An 18,391-nucleotide genomic window follows, 5' to 3' on the forward strand; every position below is an offset into this window, starting at 1 on the left:
TTGGGAGAAAATTCCACAATTCCACCACCCTTGGCATGACAAAGTGTTTTGTAACTCCAACCCCACCCCCTGCAGAATGGTCTGGCTCTAATTTTAAGATTATGTCTCCTTGTCCTAGGATCCCCATCAGTGGAAAAAGTTACTCTCTACTTACCCTATCAGTAACTTCCAAAGTCTTAAAAACTTCACTCCAATCACCCTATGATTATCTATATTCCAGGGAATGCAAGCCTAGCCTATGTAATTTCTTCTCATAGTCTAGCCCCTACAGCCTTGCTAATATTCCAGTGAAACAGAAACAGAAAATGCTGGAAAAACTCAGCAGGTCTGACAGCACCTGTGGAGAGAGAAAAACAAAGTTAACATTTCAAGTCCTTATGACTCTTCTTCAGAGCTAAGAGAAGTGGAAATGTGATGCAATTTATACTGTTTAAGTGGGGTGGGGCAGCTGGAGCTGGATAGAAGGCCAACGATAGGTGGAGGCAAAGGAGGATTGACAAAGATCTCATGAACTAAAGGAAATAGGGATTGTTAAGTAGTGGTTAGTGCTAAGAAAGATGCTAATAGTGGCATAAAGGTAAGAAAGCAGAATGTGATAATAGCAGAACAAGGGTAGCATTGTGCGAAAGAACAACATGGAACAAGTGACAGATGGCCCGGTAGGGATGGGTGGGGGAGGGGACAGTGGTGGGGAAAAAAGGATAGAAAATGGGATTAAAAAGGTGATTAACCTATGGATAAATGAATAGAAATAAAGAAAAAATAAGTGGATAAAAAATAAAAGCAAATTTAGAAGAAAGGGGTTTAAAACAAAGATGGTGAGGATGGAGGAGAGAGCTCATGGTCTGAAGTTATTGAACTCAATGTAAAGTCCAGAACGCTGTAAGGTGTCTGATTGGAAGATCAGGTGAGGGGGGGGGGTGTGGGGGGGGTGGGGGGGTGGTGGTGGGGTGCGAGATGGTGAGGGGAAGATGTGTTTGGTGGTGGCAGAACTGACTGAGGATGATCCTTTGAATGCGGAGGTTGGTGGGGTGAAAAGTGAGGACAAGGGGGACACCATCATGATTCTGGGAGGGAGGGGAAGGTGTGATGGCAGAGGCACGGGAGATGGGTCAGACATGACTGAGGGCCCTGTCAACCATAGTGGGGGGAAGCTTTGGTTAAGGAAGAAGGAAGACATGCCAGAAGTGCCGTTTTGGAAAGTGGCATTATCGGAACAGATGAAATGGAGGTGAAGGAACTGAGAGAATGGGATGGAGTCCTTACAGGAAGCGGGGTGTGAGGAGCTGTAGCTGAGGTAGCTGTGGGGGCCGGTGGGCTTGAAATGAATATTGGTGGACAGTCTATCACCAGAAATGAAAACAGAGAGGTCAAGGAAGGGAAGGGAAATGTCAGAGATGGGCCATGTGAAGGTGATAGAAGGGTGGAAATTGGAAGCAAAATTGATAAGTTTTTCCAGGTCCAGGCGAGAGCATGAAGCGGCACCGAAACAGTCATCAACGTGCCGAGGAAAGAGGTGTGGAAGGGGACCTGAGTAGGACTGGAACAAAGAATGTTCCACGTACCCCATAAAGAGACAGACATAACTGTGACCCATGTGGGGACCTATAGCCAGCCCTTTTATTTGGAGGAAGTGAGACAAGTTTAAGAAGAAATTGTTCAGTGAGAGAACAAGTTCAGCCAGGCGGAGGAGAGTGGCAGTAGATGGTGATTGTTCATGCCTCTGTTCACAGAAGAAGCAGAGAGCCCTCAGACGATCCTGGTGAGGGATGGAGGTGTAGAGGGACTGGACGTCCATGGTGAAGAGGAGGCAGTTAGGTCCAAGGAACTTGAAATTATTGATATGATGTAGGGCATCAGAGGAATTGTGGATGGAGGTGGAAAGAGACTGGTCAAGGGGAGAGAATGGAGTCAAGATAGGAAGAATTTAGTTCCATGGGGCAGGAACAGTCTGACACGATGGGTCTACCGGGATAGTCCTGTTTGTGAATTTTGGGAAGGAGGTAGAAGCGGGCTGTCCGGGATGGGGGACTATGAGGTTGGAATCTGTGGAGGGAAGATCTCCAGAGGAGATGAGGTCAGTTACAGTCCTGGAAACAATTGCTTGATGTTCGGTGATGGGGTCATGGTACAGGGGAAGGTAGGAAGAGGTGTTTGAGAGTTGGCACTCAGCCTCTGCCAGTAAATCTGTGCTGTACCCCTTCCAAGACCAGATTCTACGGTGCAGTACCCAGACCTGTACACAGTGTTTTTTCCAATTTAATTACTACTAATTGTCTCGCTGCTGGGTGGGTAGTTGATACTGATTTGACTCTGTCTCTAGCAAGATCGCTTAGAGACAGGAGCACATTGAGCAGAAGACCTGACACTCATCTGTCGAATGTTCCCCACTCCCCTGCCTCCACGTAGCTGATAAGATTCTACACATTGTGTCATTAGCTCTAATTGAAAAGAGGGACTCTGTTCTGACTCCAAAACAGCAAATTGAAAGACTGACGAGACCTGGATCCACCTACATTAACCTAAATCCATTTGAAGTATTGCAGATAGATCCTGAAGCAACAGATGAAGAGCTGAAAAATAAATTAATAAATATAGTGAATAGTTGAGTGAGTCCCTCACATGCTATCATTTAGTCACTCCCTTTAACTTAGTCTCCCTCACACTTACACATTTCATCTATTCATCATTGCATCTATCAAACTCTATCAGTTTGTCTCTTGATTGTCACTTCCTCCAATCATTACTCCCTGTTTTGCTCATTTTTACTCGCTCATTCATATATTGTATTGTTCAATGATTCCTTTTATATCCCTCCCTCACGCACTTGCCCTTTCCTTCTCTCCAGTATCCCCACCCACAGGAAGAAAGATGAATGATTCACTCTGCTGGTGACAGATCCTCACTGCTCCTGGCTTCTTCACACACCTGCAATGGTCTGACAGGCAAGAAAGATTGTCAATGAGTACATCAACAGCAGTAAATAAGCAAGATGACAACCTATCACTCTTTAAAGACGATTTCTCTTTCCAGTTTCCTCTTCTCCTCTTTTCCTGAAGAATTAGCTCCCTTACTAAGTTACAGTTCCATCAGATGTCAGCCACATTGCTCAAGTGTCCATGGTTCATACGTGAGTCTCGACAATTAGATTACAACTTTTCGCGATCCTGCCTGTGCCTGGTGTTCAAGTACACACACTTACAGTGAGGGACCGACCCACCCAATAGAAATTAGCAGTGGAAATAATGGGCAGAATTTTATGGCTGATGTGCGGGTGGCGGAGCCCGCATGTCAGCGCTTAAAATGTTGCGGCCAGCGTCCTGATGTCAGCACGCGACATTGCGATATTTAGGTGGGCGGGCGCGCAATGAAGCACGAAGCAAGCCCGCCATTAATTAAAGGCCTTGTTAAGACCCTTAACTTGGCAATTGAAGCCGATTTTGAGGAGCCCATGTGATCTTCGCCTCGGTGCATGGGCCCAACTGGCAGGCGGGTAACTGGTTTTTTAACAAACCTCATCCACGGGCGGGATATGCGGGCTCAGAGGGGTTGTTAATGTTTTCTCTGAGGTATTTAATGCAGAAAGTGTTTTAAACTTGCCTATGTGATTGTTAGCAGTTTAGATCGATTTCTAATAGCTTTCTCTGTACTTTGAAGCTTCAGCTCACCAGTCTGTAGACAGTAATCTTTACTGGGCCTGCAGCTTTCCGGAGGCCTCCATTTAGCCTGGGTATGGGTTCTGACATTTCCACTGGAGGCAGCTTCTCTGAGAAGGAAGGGAGGGATAGAATAAGGAGGAGGCTAGGAGTGGACAATCAGCCTCCAGGGGAGCCACCTTTGGGAATCCAGGCGCAGGCTCAAGGGGCACAGGGCCAAGAGGTTGTCCAAGTGGAAGGGGCCACAGAAGACACCACTATACTGCTGCCAGGGTATACAGGTGGAGAAGCAGCTACCTCAATATGACTGAGGTGCAGTGCCGAAGAAGACTCCAACTGTCAAGGGAGACAGTCAACTATATCTGTCAGATGATTGGCCCTGAGATCTCCCCTAACTGTACGGGTGGACACCCCATGCCAGTGGCTCTGAAGGTCACAGTTGCCCTCCACTTCTATGCATCTGGCTCCTTCCAGGGTTCGGTGGGTGATCTTTGCAGTGTCTCCCAATCAGCTGTCCACACTTGTGTCAAGCAGGTTATAGACGCTCTGTTCAGATGGGCATTGACCTTCATCCACTTCAGCTGCGACCAGGCAAGTCAGACACAGCGAGCCAAAGGCTTCACAGCCATTGCTGGCTTTCTCTCCGTCCAGTGTGCAATAGACTGTACACATGTGGCCATCAAGGCGCCAGCAGGTGAGCCCAGTGCCTGCATCAACAGGAAGGGCTTCCAATCCATGAATGTGCAGATAGTGTGTGATCACAGGATGCAGATTCTGCAAGTTTGTGCAAGGTACCCAGGCAGCTCCCATGACGCCTACATCCTCAGACACTCCCAGGTGCCAGCGCTCTTAAGTGCTCTGGCACGGCTGGATGGTTGGCTCGTGGGTGATAAGGGCTATCTCCTCAGAAGGTGGCTCATGAAGCCTCTCCGCTATCCAAGAACAGAAGCTGAGGAGCGCTACAATAGGAGCCACTGCACTACAAGGGCTGTGGTGGAGAGAGCCATCAGTCTTCTCAAGATGCCCTTCCATTGCCTGGACCGCTCAGTGCTCCCCAGATCATGTCTCTGTGATAGTGGTAGCATGCTGCGCTCTGCACAATCTTGTGCTGGAAAGGGGGGATGTAGTTGACAATGAAGACCTTGACACAGTGGATGAGGCTGAACATGATGAATCCAGCAGTGGCTCAAAGGATGAGAAAGCACACGGTAATGATGAGGCATAGCATGCCGACCCGCTTCTACACCAAGGAGGCAGGGACACCCGGGACACTTTAATCCAATGAACCTTCAGCTAGCTCCACACACATGGATCAGCAGGACCAGCATTGCCTGGCACTTCCACACATGGCACTCAGGTGCTACATCTTCCACCTCTTCAGCTGCAACTAAGGGCTTAGTACATAAACATCAATGTGCACTCAAACACTCATGATATGTCTGTGAAACATACAAATGCAGCACAAAGGAAACACCCTCAGCCATGGTCAGAAAAGTGGACTTTATTCCCACCAAAATAAAGCACAAACGTCGCTCTGACGTACATAATAATCTAGGACCAACACAAAATAATCAGTGACAAAACCGTGGAGTGCCTAACGTGCCTTCTGCTTATGTTTTCGGGTGCTACGTCTAGGTGCCACCCCATCGATCGGAGTGGCTTGTGAGACATCCTGCTGACTCTGCTGACCTGTTGGCCTCGATGACCTTGGCGGCTGTCCTCTGGCCCGTGGAGCCTGTGATGGCTCCGCCTGGGAGGGAGTGACCAGTTCCAGAACTGGCATCTCCTCAGTTGTCACAGCCTCAACGGATGCAACAATCACTGGCAGAAAGGTGGAGGAGCTGCTGCCCTTATCCGAAGCGCCCTGAGAGGAGCTCGCAGCGATGACAGGCAGCTGCTGCACTGATGGGAGGTCACATTGGACCTCCCTGCTCAACGCAGATGGATGGGCACCGAGTACCCAGAACATCTCCCACATTGCCAATGACCAGCTGTGGCCATTAGCGCTGTGAGGGCTTGCAGGTCAGAGCGTAACCCAATCAGAAGATTCTCAATCCGCTGGAAGCTCCTCTCCATGAGAGTCGCCAATCTCTCAATGGAGGAAGCCTGAAGCTCTGTCCTGAGGTTCATGCCATGACTGACACTCTGCCTGGATTCCTCCACCACAGAGACCAAGTGAAGCACACTCTCATGCAACCCTGCCAGATGCTCCCATGCATGCTGCCGCTTGTCCTGCAGCTGCTGCATGGCTGACATCTCCAGAGGCACATCATCACTGCCGGACTCAGCATGTGCCTGGTCCCATGCAGCCCTCTAGTTGCTGGCGCCATTGGCACTCTCTGTCCGTGCCATCTCCTCCAGCGATTGTGAAGTGCCTTCTCCACTGTGCCCCGGGACACTAGCCAACATCATAATCCCCACCAAACTGTTTGTCGCTGCACTGGTGCCTGGCTTGCTGAAAGGATGTGATGCAAGTTGCAAGTCTTGGCCCACCGGCGTGGATGAGGGTCTCTGGACATGTTGGTGGGGGCCATGCGGTGGTGATGCTGAAATTAACAACAAGTACAGTGCATCAGTTAATGTTCAGTCAGTAACACCTTTCATCCCTTTCCCCCCCAGCCTCATTAGTCACTCACCCTTCAAGAACCTAAGGAGATGAACATTGGTGGGATGGTAAATAATCAAGAGGAGGCCCAAACATTACACGTGCATACAGACAGGCTGGTCAGATGGCCTAATGACTGCCACATGAAATGTTATGTGGATAAGTGTGCGGTTAAGCACTTGGGCAAGACAAGCAAGGTACGGGAATACATGGGTAATGGTGGGACCGTGGGAAGTCATGACGATTACAGGGACCTTGCTGGGCAGACCCATTAAGGTAGCAGAACAGGAACATAAGGTGTTTAACAAGGTCAAAGCCAGGCTTGCCCTTATTAGCCGAGGAATAGAATGTAGGAAAAGGGAGATCATGTTGCAAGTGTAGAAAGCAATGTTGAGGCCACTGCTACACTTCTGCGTTCAGTTGTGACCTGCACTTCATGGGAGGGATGGCATTGGTGTGGGGAGAGTGCAGAGGTTCCTGACCTGGATGCATGCTGGCCTGGAGAGTTGGAGTTATGAGGAAACATTGCAAACACTTGCAACATTTGCCATGGAGCACAGGAGATTGACAGATCACATTGTTGACCTTCATACCGTTATGAGGGGCATAGAACGGGTGGACAGAAGGCAACATTTCCCCTTGGCGCAGGGAAGACTAACATGGTGGCATTTATTTAAGGTGAGTGCCGTGAGGTTGACAGGTGAGGTGCTGAGGACTTTTTGGACAGAGTAATGTGGGACGCATTGGCTGAAAGGGTGGTGGAGGTACAAGCCCTCCTAAGATGCAATTAGTCATGGCTTGTTAGGCCATGGGGATAGTGGTCGGAAATGGGATAAGGCGACTTTGGAAGGTGCTCGAGACACGCATCCTTAACGGGCCGAGGCTCTTTTATGTATGACCCACATGTCTGACTGTATCAGTCTGTGAATGAGCAGTGTTGCTCCATTAACAGTTGCAGCAATCATCAGTGCTTTGGATGGTGGGAAGACAGAATGGATGGGACTGTGGTCCTCAGATACCTGGTTGCTGCACCCCAGCCTCACCAACACCTGCTAACCTGGCCGCCTGCCTCCTCCCCAGCACCATGCCTGCTCCTCATACGTGGTGAGGTGCTGCAGCACGGCGTGCCCACCACCAGTCCACTGACGCTCCCGGATATTGCTCTCAGATTTTGCCTGCAGAACATAGAAGAGCATTTATTGGGGCTGATCGCTCATGCACTCTGCACACGCATGCAGCACCCCAACCACAGTGGCCCATCTGAGGCCTCCAGCGGCTCCTGTCCACACTACTGGTGATCAGTCCTCAGAAGATAGTACGGCTGCTCTCAACTCCCTCCCCCAACGGCCACCTTGGACACATTCAGCGTCCATCACTTTGAGTAGCACATGGGTCTTAGCGCCCATGGCAAGGAGGCGGCGCCGAGGCCAGCAGATGGTTCTTGCCCACGACACCTTGAGGCTCCCCTTGAGGTTCTGAGTATGTGTCTAGCTGCTTCCCCTGCAGGTTGTGCCCAGACTACTCAAATGTGACAAACACCAACATATGCTGCAGGGAGAACCCATCTTCTCCTCAACCACAAAGGCTGATGTAAGCATGGTCACCATCAGTTTGCCCACCCAGTGTGCGCCAAATGCCCAATGCAGTAACTACACTAAGACTTGGGGGAGGGGGGTTCCTCAAAGGCTAAGGCTACCTGTTGGGTAAAATGGCCAAGGCTGACATGGTACTCACCCTTCCAGAGAGCAAGAAATCATTGAAGCGCTTGCGGCACTGTGTTCCTGTGTGCCACACAGCATCTTGAGAGCTAACAGCCTCTGCCAGCTCCTGCCACACCTGCCTGGTCATGTTGGGGGCTCTCCTTTTCCCATCCTCTGGAAACAAGACCTCCCGATGGTTGGACACCTCTTTGAGGAGGACAACAAGGCAGGCATCCGAGAACCGATAGGCACAGTGGCCCCCCGCTGGCCTACCCTGCAGCCTGCCCCCCTCCTCCTCCTCCTCTGCTCTCACCTCTTGTGCTGCCTGGTGACTGGCCATGGTCAACAGCCTAAAGGAGGCTGCCTGGCCGTTCTTTATACAGACTGCTGGTTCCCCATTGGAACCGGCGGTCTGAACATGCCTGCCGCCGATTTAATTTTCCCGATGAACACGAGAGTCTGAAACGCGCTGGGCGGGCCTTAATTGGCTCGCCTGCGCAAAATGGTGGCGTGGCCCATTTCGGCGGTGGGGATCGGCTGCCCACCCGCCGCCAATTTGGTCGGGCCTGCCTGCCTGTCAAATGCAGAATTGAGCCCAATGACTGAATTTCCCTTCCCCAATGTCAAAATGGTACCCAATTGTAGCACAGTTGCTGTCCGCAACTAATTCAAAGGCAGCTTATTTCAATAAAAATAAACAATAGCATGGTTTTTCCAGACATTGGCCTTTCACGGAGGAATTGTTAAATTGAACAATATACAAAGAGGAAAGCCAGTTTCCTCAGAGCAGGCCCATGCTACATTGTGTATGTGGAGTACAACAAAACATTCAGTGTAGAGCTGCAGATATCAGTTTAGCATCAGGATGAGAAAGAAATGAACATCTTAATTGTGCCAGAAACTATGTAGTAGGTGACATTTTTTATGTAATGATAAACAGGAAGATGCATTTTCTCTGTAATTATTGGCCCATTAACAAAATCACACTCTCAGAATCACACATTTCAAAGATTCTTGTCATTTTACAGGTAGGCCATTAATTAAGAGGAGAAACAGACATCCTGCTTTTTTTTATGTTAAGAGTACAATTTTGGACTCCAGGTCACCAGGTCCAAGGTGCTGCTTAAGATATCATAGTCCTGGCCCAAAAACCTGCTTTATTGAGGTGCTTATTATTGTGCAAGAGGTTTCAATAATTAAGGTCGCAAAATCCATTTCGGGAGCACACTCTACCTCAGCCCACATGACCAAGTTACCAGTATGTGAGTTGGTCGAGGGTGTGCTGGACTCCGGTATGGCGCATCCTCAGAGTAGCAACCAGAGGCATCTGCTGTCTTTCCGGTGCCTCCTGGTCTTTCTCCAAATTTGGCTCTCTGATGTAGGGAAAACATACATTAATGGAGGATTCATCTCTTTGTGATCCCTTGTCAACGTTTGTAACACCATTACAAAAATGGATGTCTACATAAATTAATCAACATGGATGCAGCATTTGCTACTCCACAGTCTCAGTGCCACCTCAGCATGGACTGGCGCTCTGGCTCCTTATCCTCTTTCTTTGCCTCCTCCTCTGAGATTGTAATGGCTCACGGTTTTCATGTGGATCTAGTTCCTCACCTTTCCGCATTGCCATGTTGTGCAATGTGCGACAGACTACCAAAATGTGTGGCATCCATGACAGCCCATACTGCTGGTCTCCTCCAGAATGATCGAGGCACCAGAAGGGCATCTTTAGGAGTTCTAATGCAAGCCCAATTGTTCCCCTTGTAGAGGCATGTCAACGGTTGTATCTTTCCTCTGTGCCTGTTGATGTGTTAGCACTTGAGGTATGCCTTCAAGGCATATTTTTTGTTATCCAGCATTCACCCAGAGAGGCAAATGGGGAGTGAAAAGTTAAGGAACCTGATCCTGCCTCAAGCTGAGAGAGTAATGGCAAATGACATGGAACCCTGCGTCTTCTTGCATGAATTTCTTGCAGTGGTCACAAATGAGCTAAACATTCAGGGTGTGAAAACCCTTTCTATTCACAAATGTTCCCACCTGTTCTGACCGCACCTTAATTGCCACCTGGATACAGTCTTCCGAGCGCTGCAATTGAGAGAATCTGGTAATTGATGCAAAATCTACAGCCTTGTGAACTCAATGTAGTCAGAAGCCCATGCATCACGCACACCGGGCATCCATCATCTCTATTATACAGGTAGCTGAAGTTATTGATATCCTACAAATGTTCCCAGCTGCAACTTGAAAGGAGATGGAAGCATACAAATTCAAGGCAACTGTGACCTTCACTCTCACAGACACTAGATTTTCATCCATTCCCAGGGGCATGATATCCTCATGCAGTGGCGCACATATAGTCTTCTGTGGCACTGCAGCTCCAAGAGATGAAGAATATTCACCTTTGGCCAAAAAACCCTCTCTCAAGGGGTGCATGTTCTTTTCCCTCCTGCCCCTTGGCCAACCTGTCTGCTGCACTCTGATACCTATGACCAGATGTGCTGCTCGCCATGCTGTATGCTGCTCGTCATGCTCTGTGCTGCTCGCCATGCTCTGTGCTGCTCGCTATGCTGTGTGCTGCTCGCTATGCTGTATGCTGCTCCTCTTCCATGGTCCAGCCAAACATACGTGGACCCCATGTCCACTTGTGCCCTTCAAGGTGATGTGTTTGCTTGTTCAATGTTTGATTGTTTGCACCTATTGACTGCTCACTGTGCTGTGTGCTGTGTGCTGTGAGCCAAGCCTGTGGGTGTGGTTACAGAGAAACTGAAACCTAGCTGTAAGCTTGTGGCTGCAGACATTTTAAAAGCATTTGTAACAAAGCTTCTGTTCACACATAGAAACTGGTGTGAGTCACAAAACAAAAACAGAAATACCTGGAAAAACTCAGCAGGTCTGGCAGCATCGGCAGAGAAGAACACCACTGGATATCTCTGAGGCACAAGACACAATGCTATGATCAGCCCAGTCGACCTGGCAGATTGTGCTGCCACACTTAACATTATCACTTCACAAAAGCTGTAACAGCCACTTTAGCAGACCATTGCTCCTCACTGCAATGTCTGTGCTTATACAATCGATTAGTCCTGCTGCCTCCTTTTTTATAATGAAGCCTGGATATTTATTTCAGTGAACAATGCCTTCTTGCTATGCAGCCACTAAGACTGTGCTACTAAGGTGTTGACATAGTGTGGGGCCCCTGCAGCATTCGTAAAATTTAACCTCAGCCGGCACCCACGTGTTTTTTCCTATTTAATTGTTACTAGTTGGCTAGCTGCTGGCTGGGTAGTTGATGCTGGTTTGACTCTGTCTCTAGCAAGATTGCTCGCAGGCAGGAGCACGTTGAGCAGAAGACCCGACACTCATCTGTCAAAAGTTCCCTACTCCCCTGCCTCCACGTAGCTGATAAGATTCTGCACTTGTGTCATTAGTTCTAACTGTGTTATCTAAGCCATTAATAAATATAGTGAATAGTTGAGTGAGTCCCTCACATGCTATCATTTAGTCACTCCCTTTAACTTAGTCTCCCTCACACTTACACATTTCATCTATTCATCATTGCATCATACACTCTATCAGTTTGTCTCTCAGTTGTCACTTCCTCCAATCATTATTCCCTGTTTTGCTCATTTTTACTCGCTCATTCATATATTGTATTGTTCAATGATTCCTTTTATATTCCTTCCTTTCGCACTTGCCCTTTCCTTCCCTCCAGTATCCCCACCCACAAGAAGAAAGATGAATGACTCACTCTACTGGTGACAGATCCTCAGTGCTCTTGGCTTCTTCACACACCTGCAATGGTCTGACAGGCAAGAAATATTGTCAGTGAGTACATCAACAGCAGTAATTAAGCACGATGACAACCTATCACTTTTTTCCAGTTTCCTCTCCTCCTCTTTTCCTGAAGAATTAGCTCCCTTACTGAGTTACAGTTCCATCAGATGTCAGCCACATTACTCAAGTATCCATGGTTCAAACAGGAGTCCTGATAATGAGTTGAAGCAGGTTGTGTACCTATGGATTAGGTTACAACTTTTCCTGATCCTGCCTGTGCCTGGTGTTCAAGCACAAACATTTACAGTGAGGGAACGCTTCCACCACCACCACCCCGCCCCCCGCCACCCCAGCCCCCTCACCCCCATAGAAATTAGCAGTGCAAATAATCACTGAATTTTCCTTCCCTAATGTCAAAATGGTACCCAATTGTAGCACCTCAGTTCCTGTGCACAACTAATTCAAAGGCAGCTTATTTCAATAAAAACAAACAATAGCATTGTTTTTCTAGACAATGGCCGTTAATGGAGCAATTGTTAAATTGGACAATATACAAAACAGGAAAGCCAGTTTCCTTAGAGCAGGCCCATGCTACATTGTGTATGTGGAGTACAGCAAAACGTTCAGTGCAAAGCTGCAGATATCAGTTTAGCATCAGGATGAAAAGGAAATGAACCTCTTAATTGTGCCAGAAACTATGTAGTAAGTGACATTTTTTTTGTAATGAAAAACAGGAAGATGCATGTTCTCTGTAATTAGTGGCCAATTAACAAAATCACACTCTCAGAATCACACATTTCATAGGTTCCTGTCATTTTACAGGTAGGTCATTAATTATGAAGAGAAACAGACATCCTGCTTTTTTTTGTTAAGATTAGAATTTTGGACTCCAGGTCACCAGTTCCAACATGTTGCTTAAAATCTCATAGCCGTGGCCCAAAACCCTGCTTTATTGGGGTGCTCATTATTGTGGAAGAGATTTTGATAAATAAGGTTGCAATATCCATTTTGGGAATGCAATCTACCTCAGTCCACATGACAGGAGCCAAAAGCTGGGAGGTCTCCTAACTGCCAAATGTACGCCAGCCATAGGATCTAGAACATTTCCATAACAGAATGAAAAAAAAGTGGGACATGATCTTCAACCATTGGAGATGGTCAGCCACAAAAATATGCAGTAGGTCGACAGATCATTCAGATAAAACAAAAAAACATGACCATTGCCTTTGTTCAATGTGTAACTAAATAAGGACTATAACAAATTTGTGCATGCTCTTTTGTACTAAAACAGGGCCAAATTTACAAAGGCAGTACATTTATGGTATTTAGCAGTAAAAATACATACAGATGAAGAGTTGGTACAATGGATATTGTTCCTACACTGATCTGAAAAGATCTTGACAGTTAGCTTTGTGGGCAATTCTGATTGGTTCTGAGTTTGACCTATTCAGTATACTTCAGAGCTAGATTTACACATACAAGTACCTTCATTCATCAAAACACATCTACCTACTCTCACTGAAACACATTTTATTAAGGCATTCACTTTTGATTCACTTAGCTTCTCTCCTCAACGCTCCCTCAGTTTGCACCAATGCATTCTCCACCTCAAATTTTCCCATTCCCTCAGTCCAAGTTACACATTTTTACATTTTCTCCTCCCATAATCTTTCAATCTATCTCTCACTTGGGCGCTTTCTCCTCACATGTTATCTCATTCCCTCCCTGATGTTCTTCCAGATAAGAATTGACAGACTCACTCTGTAGATGGTACATCCTCTTTTCTCTTGGCTTCTTCACACACCAGTGCTGGCCTGACAGCCAAAACAAATAGAAATGAACAGCAGCACAACAGCCTGTCTCTATAACTTTGCACACAGACAAAGTCAATGGTTACTCACTCTGGGGTGTATTTATTTCTGTAAACCTAAGGAAAAAAAACTTCACTGAAACTATTATAATCCAATAGCAATTTAGTAATATTTTTCTTTCATTTTACAAAACAGAGGAAGCTATGTTCCCTGCCTGCCACCCCCACACACCATGTGCGAATGTGTGTCTATTAGTGCGTGTCTGCATGGAGTTATGCATGTGCATATAAATATGCAGTCATGGGCATATGCTCAAACAATCTGTGAAACACATTACAAAGGAGCAGATCTTGTGCAGTTGTACAAATTTGATGATATTATATATGCACATGTATACAAAAGAGTACATTGTCTTCATTTTAGCTATGCTGCATAGGCCACAAGATTGCAAGTGTTCTGCCTACAGGTTTGCAATGCATGCTCAGTATCTTTGGAAGGGTGAAGGCTTGGAACATGACTATAAATTGTATTCTAAGCATCTAATCTGCTCCTTCACAGTTAGATTGTCTCATCCATACATACACTGACACACTTCCTCACTTCAACCCTCTCTCATTTGTTCCTCCCTCAGTTCTCACTCTCTGATTCTCTCCCTCTTTTCTTCTCCTGTGGGATATTCATGTTTCCCTTCTTTCCTCATTCCAGACTTTTTATTCCTTCATTTCTCGACATTTATTCTCTTTTCCACCTTGTAGTCCCACCTCTTCTTCATCCCCTCTCTAAGGAAGGAAGATGAAGGACTCACACTGCTGCTGGAAGTCCTCATCAGCCTTGGCTTCTTCACAGATTTGCACCAGTGTGATGGAGAAAGCAAAGAGAAATAAACAGTTGCATATTTTCTGTTAAATCTACCTCAGTGCTAGAAAATCCATGGTGAGGGTAGTGAGGGTATATTCTGAGTTAAGTGCCAGGATTCACCTGCTGGGAACCTCAGCTACTGATCTTTGTGGACTTATTGCAGTCAGTGGGAAGCTTCCCTAATTTGCATGCCAATAGTGGGTGCCTGCACTCATCAGGAAAAGGATTTAACAGTGGTCAGTGACCATACTACAGTTAACAAGAAGCAGTTATCACTTTCTTCCTCACTCTCTGATTTGCTCCCTCTGTCATCCCTCTCTCAGGAAGGTGAATAACTCACTTTGCTGGTGGTAGATCCTCACTGCTCTTGGTTTCTTCGCATACCATTCTTGGCCTGATAGGTAAGCCAAAGAGAAATAAACAGCAGCGTATTAGCTGTCTCTATAAACCTACACAAGTACACACATAGTCAATAGACCCAAACTCTGCTGACAAATGGACATTTAAGAATATCTCCATGCATGCATTTGCACATGTACACTTACACACACACATACCTGGGTGGTAATCTGGAAGGGTGGGTTCATTTCAATGGGATGAAAATCTGCTCCATGGGACTAGTGCCCAGAAGGTGAAGGCAAAAATTTACCTCATAAGGATGCTACAGCATAGAAGTTGCAGTTGGTACAACATTCTGGATTAATTGAGCCATACTAAAAGTGTTTGTGAGTGCTGTAGCCTGGTTGGTAATGTTAACATTGCTGGCCTTTTGCCGTGGAAGTAAATTGTGCATTTCAACAGCCACTCAGTGAGAGAAATGGACAAAGAATGACTTTATATTGTGCCTTTCATGACTTCAGGATGTCTCAAAACTCTTGAAAGATAATGAAGTACTTCTGAAATGTAGTCATTGTGGCAATCAATTTGCATTCAGCAAAGTGCAGGAGACAGCAATGTAATAATGATCAGCTAATCTGTTTTAGTGATATTGTTTGATTCTGTATCTATGCATGGATACAATCAGTCTCTATACATGGATACATACAGCATCTATGCATGGACACAATCATTCATACATTCTGATCTATGCTTGGATACTTCTGTATCCCTCTCTATATCCTTCTCTAAAATGCTTTGTTTTCTACTTCAGAGGAACTAATTGATGTGTAGAATGTATGACACCTTAGCACAAAATGTGGTCATGCATTTTTGTTCAGCTGCATTGGAGGTTAAGGACTTACTCTTCAGTGGGTAGGTCCTCACTGCTCTCAGTTTCTTCACACACCTTCACCAGTCTGTCAGACAAAGGGAGACCCATCACTCAGGAGAACTTATGGCTTGTCAATTTTCTCTAGCAGTTTTTCATATCTCTGTACGTTCTATGGTTGGGATACAGTCTCCTCCAGATTAACTTTTCTTCTTCTTGTCTGATTATTCATTTCATGCTGCATATCCTTAGCCACATCATCCATTATTCCACGGAGATCAAATATAGTGACAATGACAGTGGTTTTGATTTCAGTGTGTCAGATTGGCTCAGTTATAGTACTGTCAAATTTAAGTCAATAGTTTGTGGATTTAAATGCTACTCCAGAGACATGAGCATATAACCTTGGCTGACACTTCAGTGTAAGGCTGAAGGAGTGCTGCAATGTTGGAGTTGCTATCCCTTCAGATGGGACATTAACCTCAGTAGGGCACAGACCACCTTCTCAGGTGGATGTAAAAGATCTCACAACATTATTTAAACAAGAATAGGGAGTTATTTTTATCAACGGTCCTCCCTCACTACGACCAAAATTAGATTTATTGGTCTTCACCTCACCACCCTTTGTTAGTCCCAAATTGTTTACTGAATTTATCTATATGCCACAGGGATGGCACTTAAGATGCAAAGCACTGAGGTACATGGTGAGGCACTTGCATGACAGCAACTTCTTTATCACAATATTTAAAAATTAGTTCAAATAAGGCCTATAAAGGCTTATGTTGAATGGAAGATTTGAATAAATTAGAAAATGGCAGCCTGGATTAACTAATGTATTTAAAGAAAGTACTTATATTTGTAAAGCATCCTTAATGCCCCTAGGATGTCTCAGAGCAGGACTAATGATTTTTTGTTGTAATCTGGAAATACGAAGCCCAAATTACACACAGAGGTTCCACAAAAAGAAAATGAGATAATATTTTTCCAATAATGCCCTTGGGAAGTTTTACATCTACAAGAATAGATTGGCCTCAGTTTACTGCATCATCTAAAGGACAGCATGGGGATGTGGGGGGCCTGCAAATCTGGTATCTAATATGATGCTATTAGGTTTCTGCCAGAAAGGTTAGGCTAAAATTAACCCCATTATCGCTGACAACGCAGCATTTTACTGTCAGCTTTGATTATGTGAAGTCCTGAAGTGGAGTTTGAACTCTCAACATTCAACTATAGAAGTGAGAACACTACCCATTAGACAAGCTGTCACTTTTTTAGCTGGTATAAAGCACTCTATTGATGATTTGATTAATAACATACAATAATAGTGCTGAAAAATATGTGCACAGCAAATCAGCAGCAATTCAAAATTGTGGCCTGCATTTTAAATGCATGCATGATTTCAGTTCTGCAAACGCAAACGCACATTGGCTCTGAAACTCTACTCTCATGAATTCCCATTGGAACTCCAACAGGAGACTAAGGGAATCCCTCAAAGACGCCATAGAACTCTGCTGTAAGCAGGTTGTGCAGGGTTTTTATTGGTCTTTTGGGGGGCTCTGCTGCTCTCCCACCAGGTTTGGGCAGGAGACTGACAGACCACCCCCTCTCCCCCCACCCACCCATTCCATCAAACTTTCTGGGTTACAATCTGTATGTATCTTAAAAGATTGCACCCATTAGTATGCTTCACAAAATCACACTATAGAACAGAAATCACTACAACATTAGCTGCTGGATGTTTAATGCTTTCATTAAAATAAATGGCTTCTCTGTTAAAATAGTGGACAGCGGAAGGCTATTTGTCCACGAATGTCACAGTCATTCTCAGACCTATTTCAACAAGGCAATTAGTGGCACTCGGTGAAAGTGTTGGTGAAGAAGCAGTTAGTTTCCAGTTTCAGTAAGGGCACCATGATAAAGACTCTTACATGCAAATTGACAATTACTCTACCTTTACTTTGTTTTACATTACACTTGGGTGGGATTGGGGCCTTCATTTTGATCCTAGTTACTTTGTTATGTCATTCCAGCCACAGCCTGTTTTGATCAGTGAGCTAAATCAGGAAGCACTTTTTCATGCAAAGTGTGATAGACCCTCCAAAGGCTGGAAATGCAAGGTCAGTGAAATAATTGGGTACCAAGGGATATGAAGCAAAGAAGGCTAAATGGAGTTGAGGCCATGATCTAATTTAATGGCAAAGCATATTCAAGGTGCTGAATGGGTGACTCTTGTTCCCATGTTCCAGTGCAACTGGCCTGTATAGGGTAAAACTCCCAAACTCCACATGTCTCTGTGCAGCCACCACATCAAATACACTTACTCTGCATCCACATCCTGCTCCTCGGTGATACTCCACAGTTGCCTACATGAATTACAAGTCACATTAGTCTGAAATTCCATAACAGTTCAGAGAATCTCCCTGCCACTATATATAAAAAAATTGGTGGGAGAATAAACATTATTTAATGTTTATCAGGGACCCTGCCTAATCAGCAGATAAAGCTCGGAACTGCCTTATATCACAGGTGCCTAGGGTCTCCAAATGGTTGGATCCTTGGTGTATATGATATAAATTTTAAATCCAGGATGTTGATCAGAGTCAGGGTGGGATGGGTTTGGTGGTGGTGGGTGGGGGGAGAGGTGGGAAAAGATTACAGTTGTTTCTGAGCTGACAGTTAACCATATGCAGCTCCTGTTTGGCAAGCAGAGACCATATGTTCAGTGATTTTTACGCACAGGTCATGATCTCGGACCCAGTCATATAGAGGGTGCAGGC

The 18,391-nt window shown here is 45.8% G+C and overlaps 1 protein-coding gene across 1 annotated transcript in view; it reads right to left on the reverse strand.

Annotated features, from left to right (window-relative positions):
- Nucleotides 1-8,301, reverse strand: part of LOC121280034 (cyclic nucleotide-gated cation channel beta-1-like) — an 83,042-nt gene extending 74,741 nt beyond the window's left edge. The window contains exons 1-2 of the mRNA XM_041191664.1: nucleotides 8,275-8,301; nucleotides 7,345-7,436 (exon numbers count right to left, since the gene is read on the reverse strand). Of these exons, the coding sequence (XP_041047598.1) occupies nucleotides 7,345-7,436; nucleotides 8,275-8,301 (119 nt within the window). The remainder of the gene's footprint in view (nucleotides 1-7,344; nucleotides 7,437-8,274) is intronic.
- Nucleotides 8,302-18,391: the final 10,090 nt, after the last annotated feature.

The sequence above is a fragment of the Carcharodon carcharias genome, chromosome 7 (genome assembly GCF_017639515.1).
Source record: "Carcharodon carcharias isolate sCarCar2 chromosome 7, sCarCar2.pri, whole genome shotgun sequence".
NCBI classification, from domain to species: Eukaryota; Metazoa; Chordata; class Chondrichthyes; order Lamniformes; family Lamnidae; genus Carcharodon; species Carcharodon carcharias.